Source organism: Manacus vitellinus, unplaced genomic scaffold (genome assembly GCF_001715985.3).
Source record: "Manacus vitellinus isolate BGI_N305 unplaced genomic scaffold, ASM171598v3 scaffold_31_pilon, whole genome shotgun sequence".
Classification (NCBI taxonomy): Eukaryota; Metazoa; Chordata; class Aves; order Passeriformes; family Pipridae; genus Manacus; species Manacus vitellinus.
The window spans coordinates 7,950,737-7,970,954 of NW_021940379.1; the positions used below are offsets into that span (position 1 = coordinate 7,950,737).

The 20,218-nt window shown below is 45.3% G+C and overlaps 1 protein-coding gene across 2 annotated transcripts; it reads right to left on the reverse strand.

Moving 5' to 3' along the window:
• Positions 1 to 2,752: 2,752 nt before the first annotated feature.
• Positions 2,753 to 17,791, reverse strand: LOC108640352. Of its 2 annotated transcripts, none has more exons than XM_018076398.3 (6): positions 16,902 to 17,791; positions 11,127 to 11,178; positions 10,924 to 11,026; positions 9,950 to 10,113; positions 5,936 to 6,178; positions 2,753 to 5,360 (listed from the first exon to the last, which is right to left on the reverse strand). In XM_018076398.3, the coding sequence occupies exons 1-6, from the start codon at positions 17,780 to 17,782 to the stop codon at positions 4,632 to 4,634; spliced, it is 2,172 nt and encodes a 723-aa protein (XP_017931887.2). In that variant the 5' UTR covers positions 17,783 to 17,791; the 3' UTR covers positions 2,753 to 4,631. The 2 variants fall into 2 exon arrangements, with proteins under 2 accessions (XP_017931887.2, XP_017931889.2); XM_018076400.3 differs by having other exon boundaries at positions 5,198 to 5,360; positions 5,941 to 6,178.
• Between the last annotated feature and the right edge of the window lie 2,427 nt (positions 17,792 to 20,218).

The following is a 20,218-nucleotide window of genomic DNA, read 5'->3' on the forward strand; positions in this document are numbered from 1 at the left end:
GTGATCTGTTCTGCCCCAGCACAAGCTCTTCCCCTGTGCAGAATGAGGAAGGGTGGTGGTGTGATGGGAGAGGCAGTTCAAGGTCTGGCCCTTGGCAGCTGCCCCCAGGCTGATCCCAACAGTCCAGGGCAATCCCAGAGCCCTCGGTGTGGCTCAAGGAGTTGAAGCAGCACTTTTAGAGGATAATTTGTTTGAACTCTGATAGTGTTTTCATTGAATTTGATAGGAAAATATTGATATTTGGCACTCCAGGGTTAATCATTAGCTTTTCATTCAGCAAACAGAACACATCTATTTTGTACCAATGTCTGGTCTTCAGCAGAGCTGGGGAGGGCAGATGGCTTAGCCTGCAGCAAGAGCTGAGGGACACAAGTTGATTCAAGCAAAAGGACTGAGGAATTTGGGAAGAGAATGCTTAATTCCAAATTATGCTCTGAAAATCAGGTTTCCTGTGGCCCCTGAGAACCTTCTGCTGGAAAGGGGCCTTATTTTGTACAGTCTGCCCTCTTAAAAGTAAATCAACAGTCACGGGAAGGTAGGAAAAGGATCTCTTGAACATGTGGGGATTTTGCATTTTTTCCACCTATTTTGTCTAACATTCTTTCTGCATGATGTTTGGGAGCTGAAATACCACTTACACAATTCCAAGGAATAACTTCTGAAGAAAACTAATTATACTATTTCCCACAGCAATGCTTAATATGCAAAGATTGCTTCTAAATCTGCTTTCCAGGTCATCCCTCTTTTCTTCACACTTCCATTTTGACTTTCAATGAGGTAATTTCACCCTTAAGCTCATTAGTTTCCATAGGAAATGAATTATAAAAAATGCTAAGTGTGCCATATGAGGTTTAACATCAAAGACATTTCTAGACAGACCATGAATATATGTTGGAGCTATATTTGGTCTCTGTTGGGTATCCTTTTCAGTGCTGCTGAGTTTCACTTGCTTTCGTTAGGTAAGTGTTGGCTTAGGACTTAACTTTTTTTTTCCTTGCAATCCAAATTAATCTTTAATTGTTTAGAATAAAATCGACTGACTGGACTATTTGAGTCAAATGTGTTTTGTTAGTGCCCATGTGCTGCCCTCATGAGAAAAACAAACCAAAGGAGTTTTGAGTAGAAAGCTTTGTAAGCAACTGCTCCTAAAGGAAAGTTAATTTTCTGAAAGGAAGCCTCAGTTCACGTTTCGCTAATAAGTTATAAGTGGATTTTTCTTGCTGAATGCTACTCTGAATACTCCAAGTTAGGATGTATTACCTGCATGCTAAATCCACTGGATTGTTTGCCCTTTGAGCCTCCATTTCCCAGCCATTTTAAGTACCTGACAGTAAGGAGCCTGGCACACAGGATTCTTGTCAGCCTGTATATTTCAAGCTTTTATTTTGAAACTGTGTTTGAAAAATGAAAACATAGGAATGCCTGCATATTTTTATCCTATTTAATCTACCTAACACATTATCTAGAGGGATTGCCTAGCACATTCCAAAATAATAATTTTTTAAAAAAAGGTGCACACTATTCAAACACAGTTTTGCTGAAAAGAATACTTCTCTTTGTTAGCTCCATAACATTTTTGTGACATTTTGTTGTGATTGAAATGATTTTCCTCCTCTTCAGTGAGTGTTCAGCATGTTTATCCCATTTGCTGCTTGGTTACATTATGCAGAATGGCACAGCAAACTGACTGCCCTGCACAAAGCTCAAACTGAACCTGAGCCCCTGCATGAGGGATGAGGATTTCTGTCATTGCAAGTGGCAGCAGAGCTCTCTGAAATAATAATAGCTGTCAGGAACAAAACAAATGCCATAAGTAACACTACTTAAAAATTAATCCCAGTCAATATTTACAGCTGAGAGCATTAGAGCACTTTATTCCACTTTCAGAATGTCTTAACTCTGCACTGTGACTTTCTTGAAGAGTTTGGGTGGAAGCTGTTTGTGTTCCTGGGTGGGGGAGAAAAACATGAGAACTTGTTGCTTTAGCTGTAAGAGGAAGAAAATATTTTATACGTTCTTTGGAGGTTCAAAATAAAACACAACTACCTCTTAAGCAGTTGTGATCTGCCAAAGGAAAAAAAACCCCAAACTTCAAAAGGCAAGTCAGGAACTGGAGTCTCCCCTGGGGGCTCTCCAGGGCTGACCTGGCAGGGGGGTCTCTGTGTACCTGCAGCACCTGCAGGCATTGGGCTTGTGCATCTCCTGGTGCCAGAAGGCATCACCTTGGAACAGTTGGTAAATCAGCCCCGTCTGTTCTGGGAACAGGCAGCATATTGCATAAATATTGCATGAATATTGCATATTCATCAGGAGGAGGGCTCTCTGCACAGGGATCTGTGGACAGTGCACAGTCTGATGTCTCTGTGGTTGGCCCTGTGCTGCTGCAGTGGTGGAAGGGGCACGCAGGGTTCAGACAGGCAGGATATGAAAGGAAAGCCAACTCCCCCAGAGCCCCCTGGCAGAACCTGCACCTACTTAGCCAAATCTGCTCTTTGGTTGCACAACAGGTAGGAGGGGAGGTCAGTGTAAACAACCAGCTCCTCTGAAATCTGGCTCAGTTACTGAGGAGAAGTTGAGAGAGGTCTAATCCTCGAGGGTTTGCTCCCGTGCTCCTCCCACTGCAGCTGCTCCCGAGGCTGCTGTCCCGGGGTACCCCCCCAGGCACCTCTGCCCTGAGCCACTGCCCAGGCAACTCAGTCCTTCAGCAGAATAAACAAAGTAAGTGTTGTTACACCATGCAAATTAATAGTTAAACATGCTTTTATTGAAAAAGCCACTTTTTCCAGCCCTTCAAATGTAGCTATTGTCAATAACTGAACATAAGGACTTGTCAAAAGTAGATTTTAGTACTTCAATCTTTAGAAATGTAATAAGTAACAGAACACTGACTCTGAATTACAATGTGTATGAATTTAATGCAGTGGGAGTTATTGTTAGAGTGCTGAAGACTTCTAAATATTTTTTAAATCATAAATATATTAACTCTTCCCTTTGAATCAAGTAGCATTAATTTAAACAACAAAAAAATACCCCACAAAAAAGAAGCAACCAACGTGGAGCCAGACTCCTGCACTTCAAAACTACTCAACACAGTCTGGTAGTAATAGATGCAGAGATTTGTTTGCTGTTCATGTTCGAGTCAACTGCTAAAGGGCATATGTGTTTTTGCTTCCACTGCTGCGAGGCTTCTATGTCTGTGTAGACATGTAAACACACACACAAAATATAAGGCAAAACCTACTTGTGCTGCATATCTTAGACATTAATAGGTGGCAAGTGGAAGCTGTAATAGCAGGTGAAATCATAAATAATTCAGTTAAATATTTCAGGAATCAGTCTTAATGCCTTCACAGAGGAGGATTAAAATAACTGGGTGCACACTGTAGCCAATGCAGGGGAAGACTCGTGTGGAAGATTTCCTTCTGACACCTGTTTTATGACATACTATTGCTTCAAAACAATGTGCTGTGTCAGCTGCAAAATACAGCTTCAGAAGGAATTCTTTTCATTTAAGAAAGGAAAATAATTCTAAATTGTGGGCCAAACATGCAGGAGTCTTGCAGAGATAGGAAAATATCACCAAGAGGCAATTAAAATACTGATGGGGTTATTGAAGGCAATGAGACTAGCAGGCTTCCCTTTGGTTCAGTGTTCCATTGAATGCCCTGGCTTTGTACTCAGGGAGGCACAGCCACTTAGGAGTTAATTTCCAAAGAAAGCACTCAAAGTTTGCCCCACTTAATTTTGTCTTTTAAGTCCTGCCTGCTAAAGGAAGGGAAATAGTTCTGCAGTCAATGTGCGTTACCAGCAATAAATAGCTGGTGGATGTAGGATCAGAGCAGCTGCAAATATCCAAGGGTTGGATGCTGAAGACTATTCCTAGTATTTCAGTGTTTTTGTACACATGCTCCTGTTGCCATGAGGAGTCACTTAATGTAGTGGACTGAGGTGTTCTAAGCCTATGTAGATCTAACAAAGATAAAGCTACATCAGACTTTTATAGAACAAGCATCTGGTGTTGGGTTGCTCAGCTCGTCTGTACACTCCTCTAAAGAGTTAGGATATGAGCTAATCATGGGCTTTGATAATAGAGAGCTAATGCTTGGTAAGCTTTGTGCTAGAGTGCAGAAGTTATGAAATGCTTAAAATTAAGTTTACAAAACTGTATGCAAACATGCATGATTGAATTCTTACCCTTGGCTTGGCAAGGCTTGGATTGTACAGGCATAGATAACTCAGAGCTCCCAACAGAAAGACTCAAGTGACACCACAGGGACAGGGGACTGATTTACATTTCAGATATAAACCACGCTGTGACCATCCCAGATGACTTTCATTCCTACTCCAGATAAGGGTCTCTGCAGCCTGAAGTGCCTTTTCAGAGGATGTTTTCTTGTACAAACCACTTCAAAATTTCATGCAAAAGAAGAGAGAGGAGGTCAGTGAGCATAAGGGACGATGGCATTTGTGCTGTGCTGTGGTTTGTATCCTCATAATCTCAGTCCCAGGGTGTGGGAAGCAAAGGCTGCTCTTAACAAAGCTGCACTCAACTGCTTGGCACAGCTTCTGCTCTGGTCAAGTCCCTGTTCCCTCTGTTTTGGTGAACTGATGTTCCAGTCCTTCCAAGGGCATCACTGGACTGAAGCTTGGCATAGTGTAGGAGCAGCTGGGCTGTCACAGTCCTGTGAGGTCTCAGTGGTGTTGGCATCTACACCTGCTGAGCTCTGCTGGTCCCTGGAGGGGCCGGGGGCCTTTGTGTGACCTTTGTATAAAGCAGGAGATTTTGCCCAAAGGGGAAGATTCGATGTGAAAGTGGTGGAACTGTTCCCCTCCACAGTCAGAGCCACGGGCTGTTTGTCTGGCACTGCATACACAGCACTTTGCTCTGACAGATCTCCACACTGACTGAGATGTTCTGCGAGGACCAGAGGCTGCTGATCATCCCCTTCCTCAGAAATAACAAAAACAGGTTTGTTTTTGTCTGTTTCTACCAGAAGCTCCTTTGTTTTCGAACCGTTGACCAAGTTGATTTTCAGTGGGTTGGAGCTCTCTAGAAGGTTTTTGGGGCTTTGGCTGTTGACTGGAGTTGCTGCCCCTAGATGTCTTGAGGGATCCAAGGACCTCACAGGTTTGCTGTCAGGGGAACTGGCTAAAAATCCAAAATAAGAGTTCCCAAATCTGGATTTCTTCAAATTGCAGGAGGTTAGCTTCCGCTGCCTTTGTGCAGACTGAGTGAGGGGGTAGGAGGCATTACTGGCAGATGAATCAGAGTAAATGGTCTCTGATGCTCCCTCTATCTCAGTGGCTGAGATCACCTTTCTGGTTGGGACACCTTGGGATCTTGCAGCTGTAGAAAAACCCTGCGCAAAATAACACAAAATTAGAAACTTTGATCCCAAGGGAACTAAAAGTGAAAATTCCTGGCTATGTTAGAGGTAAGATGCATTCTTTGGCAAAAACCTACGTTACTACCTCAAAAAGGAAGAAACATCCTCTATTAGCTTTGTAACAAGCTGTTGGTTTGATGGTTACAGTCAGGGAGACCTGGACATCCCTCCCACACCCACGGGCTCTTGCAGTGCAATAATAATACATCAGTTATACTAAGTTTAAGGCATAACCAGGGGAAAAGGCACATATCAGAACACTCAAGGAGATGATCTTGCCTGAAGGCATTTTTTTAATGTTTTTTCAGGACTGGGGTAATTTCTTAAGTGCTGGAAAAAAACCCAGCTTCTTAACGTTTGGGGAAAGCCTGGCTAAATTACAGTACAGTTGGGCAAAAGGATTTCCCATCCATTGAGGAAGACAGCCTGAAACACGTGGAATTGCAGGATGGAGAGGCAAAGCAGTGGCCAAGGAGAAAACATGTCCTGGCAGCAGTGCTGGGGTGCAGGCTCTGACCACCACGCCCTCCCCTCCCTACAGGACTCACGCCACTGTCAACCAGCTTGGTGAAGGGGCTGTTGGTGGTGGTCCAGCTGCACCATTTCTTCTGCAGCTGTGGGATGGGGGCCAGGAGGTCGTGGAAGGTGCGGGCGCTCCAGGTGCGCTGCCGGGGACAGGGGTTTGGGTTCTCCAGCTGCACGTTCCCCTTCTCAGCAGCTCCAGCGGGGTTCGAGCTCAGCCACTCGCACACGGAGCCGGGGCTGGTCACGCTTCTCTTCAGGTTTTTGTCCTGAAAAGAGTAAAAATAAAGATCCTTTACAGCGTCTCTCATCGGGACGTTTTTAAAGCACTTAAAAAAAATACGCTGTTGGTGCAAGAGGCTGAGTTAGTCAGTCGTTCTCAGGGGACACGGGAATGCAGCTTCTCGTTGCTCTTCCAGCCTGAAGTTTGCTGCCTTCCCCGGAGGAAGGTTTTACCTTGCTTCCCCAGTTTTGGGTTTATCACTGGGAAATTTCAGTTATATGAGCAATCACACCGCTCTCACTAACCAAACACATGAAATACCTACAGCTTAATTTTACTGGAGATATGTGACAGATCAGAATAGTAAAATTCTCTGTGTAAAATGGAATTCTTCCACTGAGCTTGGCTCTTGGAAGGCTCCAGGTGTGCCTGTCTGGGGAAATGAAACTTCAGGGGGGATGGGGGCTGCTGAAAGAAATCCAGAAGCGAGAAACGAGAGAATCAGGAGTCTGAAAAATGCACAGTTCAGGAGAAAAGGATGAAGTAGTGCTCTTTATTCTATGTAAGGGAAGAATTAAGAAAAATAATTAAAAATAAAGAGAAAGGGAATGATCTGTTCTCGGTGTCTGTGCTGAATGGAACAAGAAGCACAAGGACTGGACTGGAGCCAAGGAGATTTTCATTTTGCATAAAAAATTCTCTTCAGGTGGAAAACGTGCTTTAGCAGCAGAACAAGACATCCAGACAGGGGTAAAATTGGCATCATCAGAAGATGAGACCACATTAAATGTTGTCACCAGCCCTGTGCATAAGCAGAGCTGATCAGACATGGGAATGAACTATAGACAAAGATCTCTTCCACACTTTTTAAGTTCTGATGTTGCATTTAAAATCACAATTTTTGTCCTTAATATTGATATGGGTTTAAAGTTAAAGAATCCCTGACAGTCCTATGAATTTCATTCTCACTAATACTTCACCTGTTATTTATATAAGCCTCCTGTTACACAACTCTATACATATTTTTAATTTTCAGCTGTGCAGATATGGTTGTCATGAGAAGAATGCCAAATCCACATTCCCAAAGTTTACACAGTCATTAAAAAGGGTCTGAAATAAATCCCACACTGTCCTGGATTTAAAAGTCCTGAGAAACCAGAAACTTGTCAGTTGTTATTTTTGAGAAACTGAATCTTTCAAGTTTCTGCAAATCAAGGAAACTATTTAGTGAAAATGTCATATTGGAAATGGATGGGCAGAGAGGCAAGAAATTAGCTACTACAGTAGAAAAAAAACTCAGTAGGAAGCCAGGAGAGGCTTGGGATAAGTTTGTTTCAATATTAAGCTCCTAGTCTCAGATTTGGTTAAAGCAACAATCTTTATTTATAAATTTATAAGCCAGCTGTCTTCTCCTCAGAAGCCCCTTCAGGCTGTCTTGGGATTTATTATTCTAATGTTACTATAAATACCTCCAAATTGATGTAAAAATTAGCCACTGGTTTTGAGATAGATATACTGGAAGTAACTGTGAAGATGAATAATATATTGTGGAAAATGTTTTGGGAAAAAAGTGTTTCTTAAACCTCCACGATCATTCTCTTTACTCAAACCTTTGCATCTGAAACTTGCAATGTCTGATCAGAAGTCAGAGATCACAGTTACAGGTTGGCCAAAGGCTGAATGATGCCCTAAAACAAACGGGACTTATGGAGCCGTGATCTCCTGGAAAAGCCACCCAAAAGCCATCCTGCCCCTGTTTCCTCTCACTGGTCACACACAGAGACACGTGTTTGCTCTCCCAGCTCCTCCCTCCTGACAGGGGACTGGTGTCTTCCAGTAGGTTTTAGGAGCTGAGAAGCAGAAGCTGGTTCATCACTGGCTCAGGCCCAGCAGAGCAGGGCTCACACTTGCTGGGTGGCACAGGGCCAGGCAGCCAGACACCACTGCTCAGTGAAAAGATTGGGATAATTTATTTAATGAAAGCTCCTTATAGCTGGCTTTGTCTAGCGGAGCATTTTGGGTGAGGTGAGTCTGCTGGTGTTATTTTCTGCACCGTGAAGGCTCAGGATTTCACACATCTTTTCACAGAGGATAACTGCAGGAGGATCCCTGCCAAGAAACAGGCTCTGCTCCAGTGGGTAACTCATCCCACTCCCCTAGTGCTGGGCCACCAAAGCTCTGCACCATTCCCTCTGCAGGGCTCAGGGGCTGGCTGCCCAGCTGCATTTTACACCCTAAAAATACACGTTTAAAAATTAAACTGTGAGCATGTTTAATATTCAGGAACTCTGAGTATGAAGTGGCCCAATGATGGCAGGTCTGTAATTAGCCAGCTGTGCTTGATTTTCACTCCCCTGAGATGATAGTCTTCAGCTGTGGGGAGAGACCCAGAGCTTTCAAAGAGGCCCTACCATGGTTTCTGGGCTGTTTTTCTGCTCACTGGGGATTTGGTTGGGAGTGTGGACTCATCTGTGTGCAGCACAGACATCACCGAGGAGGAGATGCCTCCTGAGTCAATAATGAGGCAAGTCACTTTTATTCTTGGGTTACCTTCACTCTTTTAGCACTAACTCTTTCATTTTATTTTTTTTAAATATAAATCTCCTCTGAAGATGCTTGCAGAAGTGATGGCAGAAAAGAAATGGGGATTGTGAGTCTTCCTGACTAGGGTGGGGAACAGAGGCAGGAAAGAGGGTTCCCCCTCTGCCTAGAAGGTGTGTGTGTATGTGACTGCCACCAGGTGAAGCTCTCTGCCCTGGGAAGAAGGACCAGGGGGTTCAGGTGCTCGAGGGTGCCCAGTTTGGGTGCAGCTCACAGTGCCCTGCTCCACAGAAGGTAATGTTTAGGCAAGGGAAGGCACCAGAGCTGTTTTCCCTTCTTTCTCTCTTCCTGTTAGTCAGTGTGGCCAACTGGAGGAAAAGCTCAGCACGTGTCTTACACCAGGGTAGGAAAATCCTGACCAGCGTGGCCTCCTGGCTAACTTCCTAATCAAGTGTGGGGATACAGAATGCTTTTGTTTTGTAAACTGTGACAGAAGTATTACACAGACTGTCCTGGGCATGTGAGTTCCTTGTGCTGCTTGTTTATCCTCTTGTGGGAAAAAGAGAGGGCACTGGAGAAGAGAACATTGACCTGGGAAAGGCTTTAGCACACACTGGTAATGGATGTGCCCTGTCTGCACTCACTCAAGGCTGAAGAGGTGACAGCCAGACCTGAGGCTTCCGAGCCATCATCTGTTCCTAAACAGATAAAGGACCAGGGGTGCAGGGGAAAGGGCTAAAATAAGAACTTGCTGAATTGATTCGGGTTTCTGTCTGAATTTGAAAGGGCTCCAGAGCTTCCACTTGAAGCACTCGATTTTTTTGGAGCCTACACTGTTAATTTTCACATCTGCCTGGTGAGACAGTTAACTTTCTGCCAAGCTGAGGAGCCGAGTACCTTCCCTGATCTCTTGGGAGTGGTGGGCAGGAGCAGGTCTCAGGTCTTTAAGGTGCTGCAGGTGATATTTTTAATGGAGCATCATCTTTGCCAACTAACATATTTCAGAGGGCTGGTTCTACTGCCTGTCAGCAGACATCTGCATTATTGGCTATCAGATTCAAGGTAGACTTCGTACTTACTCTTCCCAAAACTGGGAAGGCACTGGCTTGGGATATCCCAGCCCACATTGTGTGATGGCAGCTCAGCTTGAGGGTTGGGAGAACTGCCCAGCTCAGCCACTGCCCTGCTTAGAAAGTGGGTGGTAGTGGTACATGGACAGATGTGACAGGTGCTGTCCGAGAGGGACAGGCTGTGGCTTGCTAGAGAGCACTCCTACCTGTATCCTGTAGGTGGTAAAGCTCAGCCCACTGGCCCCAGGCCCAGCAGAAATGATAAACACTTCGTCACTCCCGGTCTCGGTGGTCACGGCGGAGATGGAGGAGGGCACGTCTGGGTCAGTGTCCTGAGGAGACCGTTCTGTGCTGCCCCTGCAGGAAGGCACTGACAAAGGAAGAAAATCAATAAAGGCTGCTTGCAAGAGTCCAAAACATCTGTTTCCAACTCCTCCGTGACAAACCCTCCTCCCTCCCTCCCCAGGCAGTCTAGAGCAGGCTTTGGCTGCCTGTCGCACCAGCCAGAGCAAAATTCAAGCCAACAGTTTATTCTCCTGCAACTGCAAGTTTTTGGAAACAGAAGAGGAGAGGAGGAACACCCTTGGGTCTGCTTTCTAATAAAGACAGAGGTAAACTGAAATCCTTTGTATTAAACACAAACAAGGTTGTGCTGCAGATTAGAAACTTGCAGCCTTCTCAACTCATCATTTATTTGTATTTACTCATCCCTGCCAATACTGGGAGCAGTCACCCAAAGCAGCTCCACATAGACCCACAAAAACAGTAAGCTCCAGGAGCTGGAGCTGACCAGAGCCCCTCTGAGCACTGTAAGACTGGTCCTTTCTGGACAAGGTTAGGCACAGGGCAGGTGAAACTCTTCCACAGTTCGTGGATCTGTAGCAGCCTGAACCCAACATCTTTGCTCTGCTAACCCAGTGTCTCTGCAATGCCATGTGCTGTCACAGCTTGTGTTGGTAGCACGCTGGAGCTGTGCTTGTGTGTGCTCCTTGCCAGGGGAATCACCCTCCCAGGGAGGGGGGAGAGCAGCAAGGGAGAGTCCCCACAACAAAGGCTTTCTGCTGTGAAGCAGCTCTCCAGCTGTGCACGGGCAAGACAGAGAGGAGGATTGCAAGGAAGGAACTATCTGATTAACTGGCCCAGGGTGCCCTGACCTGCTCCGCCGCTGCCCCGCGCTTACCCGCCTGCTCCCGGCTCACAGAGTGGTTGTTGTTCTCATTCTCCCGGCTTGGCACCACCAGCTGGAGCTCATTGATATCGACAGTGGAGTTCTGGATCCTGTTCTACAACTCAGAACATGCCCCAGTAAACATCGTCAGATAAACAGTGCAACAGCCAATATGAAAGAGAGAAACAGAAATTGCTGAAGCCATTAGCACTAACCTCCTGGTCACTGCATGCGTTGGATGAGCTCCTTTTGGGGCACGTTCTCTGCCTGAAAAGGAGAGACAGCGACAACAACAACCAGCCCACAAGTGAGTTAAAGGTCCGAGGGAAGGTCTCGGCTGTGCTCATCCCGCGAGGGGAACCCAGCAGGTCGGGAGCTCTCCCACCTACAGGAGCAGCCAAAATACTTGCCAAGGCTAAGGCAGCAAGGCCTGCAAACCAGGGGAGAAAATTATATGCTCATGTGGTGGGAAGCCAGCTGAAGAAGAGAAGAACCTGTCATCTTCTTCCCGTGATCACTGCAAAAGCAGGACCAGAGTTCAGACCTCTGCCAAGTCCCACCAGGCTCCCCCTGCCAGCTGCTCTTCCCCATCAGTAATGGAATAGCGGGGCTGAGATCCTGCCTGAGTCTGGGCAGGGACATCCCTCTGACCCTGTTAGACAGGACATTTCATCTGCAGAGCTAATTCTGTGTGCTGGGCTATTTTTAGCAAGCAGAGAGCATCAGATGCTGCTCATTTGTGTGACCCTTTCACTAAGAGGCAGATCATTGTGGGGTGAATGTGCCCCTTGGCTGAAGGGAGGCACTCGCGTGTTCTCAACCATTTTTTCACATTTTTTGTAAAACCGAGACTATGAAACAACTAGTGTTATTAACTTTTGGATGGATAAGACTCAAAGATACCACTGGCACTAATGAATGTTACAGTGTCTGAGGCAAGTATATTTTGCCTTTGTGTTCAGTGGTTCTCTGTGGGACAGTAGACACATGGGAGCATTAAGGCACTGACCAGATGGGATGCAACCAGTGTTACTGTTTTCCCTACGATCTGTGTGCTGGTTGTTGTGCTTCTTGTTGTGGGGGTTGGTTTAAGGCATTTAATCTCCTCCATGCAAGTGTTTTTGATAGTTATGAGTTGAAGCCAAGATGTCGAGTTTTCAGTCACCATTTCATTCCTGTTTGTTTGTAAGAACAGGGGCTCAGGGACCACCTAAGGAGGTGGCTGTGAGCCAGTGTCTGCTCTGTCTTGGGCATGATGGGTTTCATTCCTGCACCGTGTCATTGGATCTCTTAAAAAATGCTCATTGACTGACAAGTGAATTGAGGGAGAAAAAACCCATATGCTATTCCTGGTGAATACAGAGGGGACTACAGAAAAAAGAGGAGAGCAAGTTGGCACTTGGGAATTTAATCCAGAGGAGATCCAGACAGATAGCTGTTACTCCAGGAGGCACAGCCACTGCTTGGGCTTCTCAGGGAAACTCAAGGCTGAAGCAGGAAAGGCTCTTTTTTAATGCACTGATTCAGGAAGGGGGAGCAGTGAAAGGCTTCCAGTTGGGATTAGTGTTGCCTTATCAAGCAAGATCAAACAACACAGGAAATATTTCAGACTAGAAAATGTGTATGTCAATATTCAACACACACATCCCCCAGAAGCTCCTTTTGGGCACCAGAATCATTTCAGCAGGAGTGACCTGGCCAAGCATACCCAAAAAAATGAATTAGTGTGGTGGTCAAGGCGTTCAGGTAGATGGTGGGAGAACTCTGTGTAACTCCCCTGTTTGTCCACATGGCAGTATTTTTTTTTTGTTATCTTCCTCTCCTCCCAGCTCTTCCCTGTCAAAACCTATAGAAAAATTTAAACTGTGGATAGACCGGGCAAGTTCTGCCTTAAGAAACTGAAATACCTCACATTCTTTTGGCTCCTTCCCTTTATAAATTCAGCAGACACCATAACTAACCTGCAAACCACACTGCAGTTTGGCAGCATGAACCAAAGGGAGAGTAAGGTGCCCCCAGCAAAGATGTTTCCTGTGTGAGTATGGTAGAATAAGAGACAGAGAGTCCTGTTCTTTACAAAGTTTAAATTAGGATTGGAAAATGGTAACTGGCTGAAATATCACTGTTTTAATTTTTCTTCCCTCATCATGCTTTGGGTATTGAGAGTCTGATTTTCACTGAACAGTTGGATTTACTGCTAAAAACCAACACAGACATGCTCTAGTTTGCAGGGCTGGAGAACTTAATGTTTCTCTAGCTCATTCTCCAGCTGGACTGCAGCTCTGTGGTCCACTGAGAACCTCTCCACCAAGGAGACCAGAGATTTGGATCAGTGCACAGCTCATGAACATAAAACAGCCTGTGTGAAAACAGACCAATTTCTATAATTTAAAAGAAAACGTAATTAAAGAAAAAAAGATTTGCTTCAAAATTCTTGAGTAAACAACAACAACAAAAAATTAAGTCTTTTGGAAGCTTTGTGAAAATTACCCTGTGCTCCCCAGCAGGCAGCTCCAGACAGGTCTAGCTGCCAGAGGTGTCTAAGTAAATCAGTCTGATGTGTAGTGGACAGAAGCAGAGGACACAGCTCCAGCAGGCAGGAAGGGGTGTCTGCATTGTGCCCAGCACAAGGATGGCAGAGGAAAGGTCTGCTTTTAGCCCAGAAGTGCTGAGGATTCTCTAGGAGGGCATTACACGACAAAGGCACATTCTCATCCTCAGGTGCCAGCGTGGCAGGCAGTGCCTGGCAGGGCAGAGAGGGCAGCACGCGATGGTTTGATCACATCCCTGTCCCTGTAGGGCTGTGATGGGGAACAGGTCCTTGGCAGGCTGTGCAGATGTAAAATGCAGTTGCAATCCATGGGTTGCAACCATAGAGCAAAGGTTTGACTGCATGGGACAGGATTAGAACTAAATAAGGTGGACATATCTGTTGTTCTGGGGGCTTGGGAAAGAAAATAAAAAATACCCCATTACTCGAGCCAGGCCTCATGGCCAAAAGTAATTAGAATTATTGGCCAACTAACAACTGAAGCTTTCATTCCTTCCCCAAGTAGCAAACAAAAGCTGCAGTGTGGCAGAGACTTGGAGTTTCCCCAGAGAGCTTTGCCCTGGCTGAATGCAATGAGCCCGAGCAGATACTGCTGCTGACTTGGTGCATTGGAGGGGCAGGGGATGCCAAGCCCATCCCAGGCCATTTCTACTCCTGGCAAGGCAGAGCCTGCTACTTTTAGCTGAGCAAGAGCAGCAGATAGAAATGGGGGGAAAAAAATCAACAGCTAAACCTGGTACCAGAGGAACAAATGAAGTATGAAGAGAAAAGAAAGTGGAAGGCAAGTTTACAAGAGCTTCAAGGTGACTGTTGGCATCCTCTGCAACGGCACAGCCTGGCCAGGATGAGTGTCACTGTGCCCCAGGGAGCTGGTGCCAGTTCTGGTTGTGCTGCCCTGTTAAAACATTGTCAGCCCACCCCTGCCACCCTGACATTTCCTGCAGTGAGGACAGGCTGTGGCTGATACACATTTGACACCTGATTTCTCAGGGCAAGAAGCATAAAACAGAGCTTGATGGGCTCAATCTGAGAGAAGTTTAGATGTGCTCAGTGGTCTCTGCAGTCTTATTCTGAGCTGCATTAAAACCCCACAGCTGGGAGGGGTAGGCAAGCTCCAAACACTGCCAGTGGTTCTGGGGCCAGAGACCAAAATCCTCGAAGCAGTGAGCACAGCAAAGAGGAAAAAAAGGCTCTTCCAGTGCAATACCAGTGAGGTAACTCAGCACAGGTCACAGCATTGCTTCTACCCAGGTCAGCTCTCACTTAAATGCTTTAAGTCTGATAAGAAATACAGTGTTATAATCAAGACCTTTCTGGAATAGCACGCAGGGAATTCAGGCAGCTGGGACAGTAAATGCCCTTTCAGGAGGCTAAAGGAGTAGGGATAATCTCTATTTATATCCAGTCAATAGCTGACTGAGGTATAGATATCTTCTTGTAAAAAAACATAATAATAAAAAAGAGTTGTAGAGCAATCAAAAGACATAAACACCAGCGTTAAAAGAAGTGAGTCTAATCCTGATCCTGTGCCACAGGGCTCTTGGTAGGATGTATTCCCAGAACACACAAACATTTGTGTATGGGGCTGAAATCATGTGCACTTTTTTCCTCTGTTGGTCAGCAAGAGCAGAACATTATTTTGTAAACATCTGACAAGCAAAAAGCCAAACTGTGAATGTGACCAGCATGGCCTGACTTTCTAAACAGGCTGTGCACAGTGAACCTCAGCCAGTGGAACCTCAGATTGTCCATGTTCTTTTTGGTTTGAATAATTCTCTGCTTCATGGATGGTTACAGTGAAATTAAATAGGAGTGTTGGAGCAAGAACAGCCTACTCAACATGTGTATCAGCCCAGACTGCTGCCATAGTGAAGGGAGACTGTTTCTGTCTCTTTTGAAGATTGGCAAGGGTATAAAAATAAAGTATTTGGTATCTGGAAGACATTTTCCACCAGACATTTTCCCTTAGAGCTAGCAAAAAAATTGTGGTCTAAATTAGTGTTCTGCAAGCTCTTTAAAAAAGGAAAAAGGTTAGTTAGATGTAACACATGCAAGTTTAACTCTTACAACTGTGAAGACCTCGGACTCTGAAGGCAGGGATTTCTATACATACAGCAAGAGAGATTATATTTAAGTTTCACCACTGTGCCTGTGTTCTCTGATACCCAGTGGGGTGGCCCATATTTTGTATTTATTTAGCCAGAGCTAGAAATGCAGCCCCCACAAGGAGAAGGAAAATGAAGTTCCTCTAACAAACCACCCTCAGTGACCAGGAGCGTCTGGGCAATCCTGAGACCTTTTGGGTTGGAGGATGCACAGTGACTGAGGCAGGGGATGCAGGAACAGGGAGGACAGGCCAGTTGCCTGCTGGCTCTGGGAAATGAAGGCTCCTGCCAGTGCCCAGGCACTACCCTGCAAGGGACAGGGTTTGCTTCAGGTTACCCCATGTTTTCATTGAAACCGAAACAAAGGTGCTGTTTATTTTGACAAAAACCTGGGGAGCTCGGTCTCTGTTTTGAATTTGTTGGAAGGGGGAAAAAAAAAATCACTGTTTCTACAAAAATGTTTTCACTAGGGAGTTAGAAAGAAAAATGCAAACATATGCTGGGGGGCGGAGAAGTGTTTTTTGGATAAATATAGAGGAAAGAAACATATGAAATAAAAGCAGTTGACTGGAGAGGTATGCTTTTGTAACTGTCTGGTTTTAGCCATTTAACTAGTTAGCACCAGGACCTGGAAATGAGCAACCCAGCCTGGCCATCAGATCCCTTGACTGTATCATTTTGGATCCCATTTGGGAACAATGAGAGGCACTGCAGCGTGGCTCTCAGCTCCTCCCCAGCATCACAGGGCTGTGCAGATGACTTCTGAGCACACTGAATGCATTGGAGTTAGAATGTCTGCACAGGCTCTTGGATAAAATATGCTACAGACTGGAAAACAACTTTTAATCTTAATTCTAAGTGGTAATACTTTGGCTATTATTTACTTTTCTGCAGGGTGTTAGTGATGGTTAGTTAGTGTCAAACTGGGATCTCTGGGAAAAGATGCAGAGCCTGTCAGCTCAGTCTGCTTGGGAGACTCAGGGAAGGATGATCTCTCTGTCCTGCTTTTGTTCATTGGCCAGTTATTGTCCCAAAACTGAGGTCCAAAGGCACCACTGCCACTGAAATGAAAGAATGTCCAGGAAAGTCCTGACCTTTCAGGTATTTCTGCTGGAAAAAGAAAATACATCTGAGGTACAGGAGCTTTAGAAATAGAAAACTGAGGAGCCTGGGGCAGGAGCAGTGACTGGCACTGACCTCCTCTGTACCCACACACTTCACTACATTTGAAGGACAGCAAACGTTAGTGGAGCAAAGGAAACACAACTGTTTTCTGGTCTTTTTCCTATGGATTATATCACAGGCTTCAAGGGCTCTGACATGTATCACCTTACCTGCAAAGTATGCAGAGGGCAGAGAGCAAAGCAAGTGCAAAGACAACGATCCCTGTCACAATTGCCAGCAGCATCATGTTCTCCTTCCTCTCCTGCCTCACAGCATCGACAGCACTGGGCTCTGTGATGTTCCTGTACTCGAAGAGCATCGCGAAGCCTCGGCCCCGGTCCGTGGTGGTGATCAGCTCCATGATAACCTCCACCATTTCCAGGGAGGAACCAAAGACCATGGTCTTGTTTAAAGGGGAATTTGGCCCACAGAAGCGAGAGGAAAATGTGATGAGATCGGAAACATAGAGTACATCGTGGGGACAGACATCCACTGCTGGCTGAGGGCTGGAGGAGATTTCCACGGGCAGTGCTGTTGAGGGAAGGGTCCAGCTCTCTGCTGGAACTTCATCTCTCTCACTAGCAGCAGCTAGGTGGGCAAGCAAGATTTTCCCTTCCAAATCATCTCCTGCTTCCAGGCCACTGGTATTTTCCCTCTGCACTGTGGCACTGCCAGCCACTGGGAATGGCAGCTCCTCTGCTTGAGCCTTGGTGATCCCTTTGGGTTCCTTCACCTGCTTTGACTGGTTTTCTTCAGCCACTTGTTTGGCTTCGTCTTTTTTTGAGGTGATTCCTGGAAGTTCATCCAGGTGACCAGCAAGGTCCTTTGACTCATCTCTGGTGCTGCTCAGATTCTGAGCCGCCTTTGACATCCAGGTCTGGAGAGAGGGTTTTGTAGTATGGAGAGCAAAGTCCAGGTTTTCCTCAGAGGAAGATGTGTCACTGTTTCCTGTTGTAGCAGGGGCTGAAAAGCCATCCCAGGGGGTTGGAGTGTCACCAGAGCTCTCAAAAATGTCAAAGTCAAAAATTTCCAAGATGAGATGGGTTCTCATGGGAACGAAAAACTGCCAAACACAGTGTATCCCTGGGTAGTAGTTGTTTGGAAAACCTGGGGATAAAATCAGACCTCTTTCCATCGATTGCACCACTGCACCACAGGAATAATACACCTGGGAAATAAAACAAATCATCTTACAGATTGCCAGAGATTATACACAGGACGCAGTTCTGCTGGACCTCTGGAAGGTCCTGCTCTTTTCTTTCCCTTCAGAGATAAGGCAGGGAAGTTCACTCAGCTTGTGCAAGTCTAACTCCTACTTTTGTGCAGCATCAATCTAATATGTCTAATATGGAAAGCCACTCTTAGAGACTATGGAAGTGTATATTGAATGGTCAGCCTCCACAGAAATATAACCCAAAAAAGTAATTCACATAATTCTCACTTCCTACTACTGTTCATTTCCGCTGTTGGCAAATATACAACTTTTTGACCACACAAATGTGTTGCTCTAAACATTTGGTTGTGTGACAAAAATCTTAAGAAGCTAAAGAAAAAATGTGTTACCACAGCAGCTCGAGCTCTGTGTTATTTTCACTAGAAAACCATGTTAATGTGAAAAAGAATCTTTGCATTGATGATTACCCATGATTCATCCCCCCAACTCATCTTCTGTTTCAAGAACATTCAGCCTTTTTTACTTCAATAAGCAGTAAAATCTGGGTGGTTTTGATTTTTTGGATGGTTTTTCTCTTCTTCAAATTCAACGCCTCTCAAAATAGTGATAGCAGATAACAGCTCTCTAGTAAACCAGCAATCAACATGCATTTTACATAACACAGCCACAGTTCCATGGGAAATGTGCTATTCCTTCGTTCTCCAGAAATAGCCTTTCAGCCTCCAAAGAGGAAGGAAGCCCATGAATGGTGGCACAACCCCCCACACTGCTGCTTCTCTAAAGGTACAGGAGGCTGCTTTTGCACATCATATTTACAACTGCCTTCTCCCAGAGATGCTCTCTGAGTCTTTTTCCAAGCTCCCTTCATAAATTTGCAGAGCACAGAGCTCTGACTGTGCCTTGGGCAACTTTTTTGGAAAAGTGGTGGGGGGGAAAAATCCTAAGTGCTTAGGTCACAAGACCCTGTCTAGGAGCATGGGTTTACAATAATTAATTGGAAAAGAAAGGGAATGCTTTGGGTTTGGTGTGGTTTTTTTATTGGAAATGATTAGTTGTCTTGGTCTGTTATCTATTTAAACACAAAGAAAGCTTGGCAGCAGAACAAACGAAGCTTGTGAAATCCATATAAAGCCACAAAGATCAAAATACTCCAGATTTTTTTCTCTTGGTCCCTCCCCTTGGCTCATATTGAAATGGAAATAAAAAAAATGCAATGCCAAATGTTAGAAGCCCCTAAATAGAAACAAAAAGCCAGACCTGTTCTGAGAGGCACGACCTTTGTTTTCCAGCAGGTGCTGCTCATATTCTGAGGGATTTCAGGATGGATGCAGGATGGCCACAGCAAAGGACCAAAACAGCAATGTGGCTGGAAACTGTGGTCTGTATTCAACTTGAAATCCAGTATTTGATTTGTAAAAATGTCATTTAAATCAAAACTTATGTTAATTACAGTGGAATAATCTACAGGCTTCTCATTTAAGGCACCTGGGCTGAACTGTGGCTTGAAGTCTCAAGTGGAAAAGAAACCACATTCATCTGCCACATACATATTATTCTCTGTTTAATGCCTTAGGAGTCCCACAGCACAAAATACAAACATAAATTAATAGAAATTTAGTGACCTTTTCTCTAGGAGGTAATATTTTGGGGCTTAGTCTGGATTGGCTTAAGCCTCTCTAAATTAGCAGTGATCAAGGGTGAGATTTTATTTTGAGGAGTATGTGACTGATCTATGTGTCTCTTTTCAGACTCTGAGAAGGGGATGGGGGGGGTTCACAGCCCCACCTCTACTACCAGAAGACTTTGTTAACAACCAAAAGCGTCGGATCAGCGGGTCCTGTGGGATCAATCACCAAAGTGCTCAATGGTGAGTGCATCTCCCCACAAATCCCTCCCCTGCCCTCGGGATAGGCTCCCTTTCCTGCCTTCATTGTCACTTGAATCTGTCACAGTTTGAAGGGAAATATCCTGCACACTCTGAATCCAAGACTCCTTAGATGTGCCCAAACTCGGGTGTCCCTTGTTCCCCAATGCACTGGCCACGATATCGAGTGGAACCCCCAACCTGCACCCCCAAACCCGGGCACAGGGGGAAGTGCCGTGTGTGAATTCCAGAGTTATGGCTGAAAGGTCATGGCAGTGAGGAAATTGTTCATTTATTATGGCTTGTGAGACCAAAAAGATTCAAGACTTGCTCTGAGGGAAAAAAAACAAACCACAAGGGACAGGAAATGCAAGACAGATCGGAGGGGAGGGGGAAGAGTTTCTGATTAATTTATAATCCACAACTGAATGACTGACAAAATGGTTTAG

What these genes read in the sequence shown, in the direction of transcription:
- LOC108640352 (XM_018076398.3), bottom strand. Translation starts at nt 17,782, where the DNA reads ATGAGAACCCATCTCATCTTGGAAATTTTTGACTTTGACATTTTTGAG. An exon ending in GCCCTCTGCATACTTTGCAG is followed by an intron (nt 11,179 to 16,901) that starts GTAAGGTGATAC and finishes TCTCCTTTTCAG; the next exon opens with GCAGAGAACGTGCCCCAAAA. An exon ending in TGTGAGCCGGGAGCAGGCGG is followed by an intron (nt 10,114 to 10,923) that starts GTAAGCGCGGGG and finishes TTCCTTTGTCAG; the next exon opens with TGCCTTCCTGCAGGGGCAGC.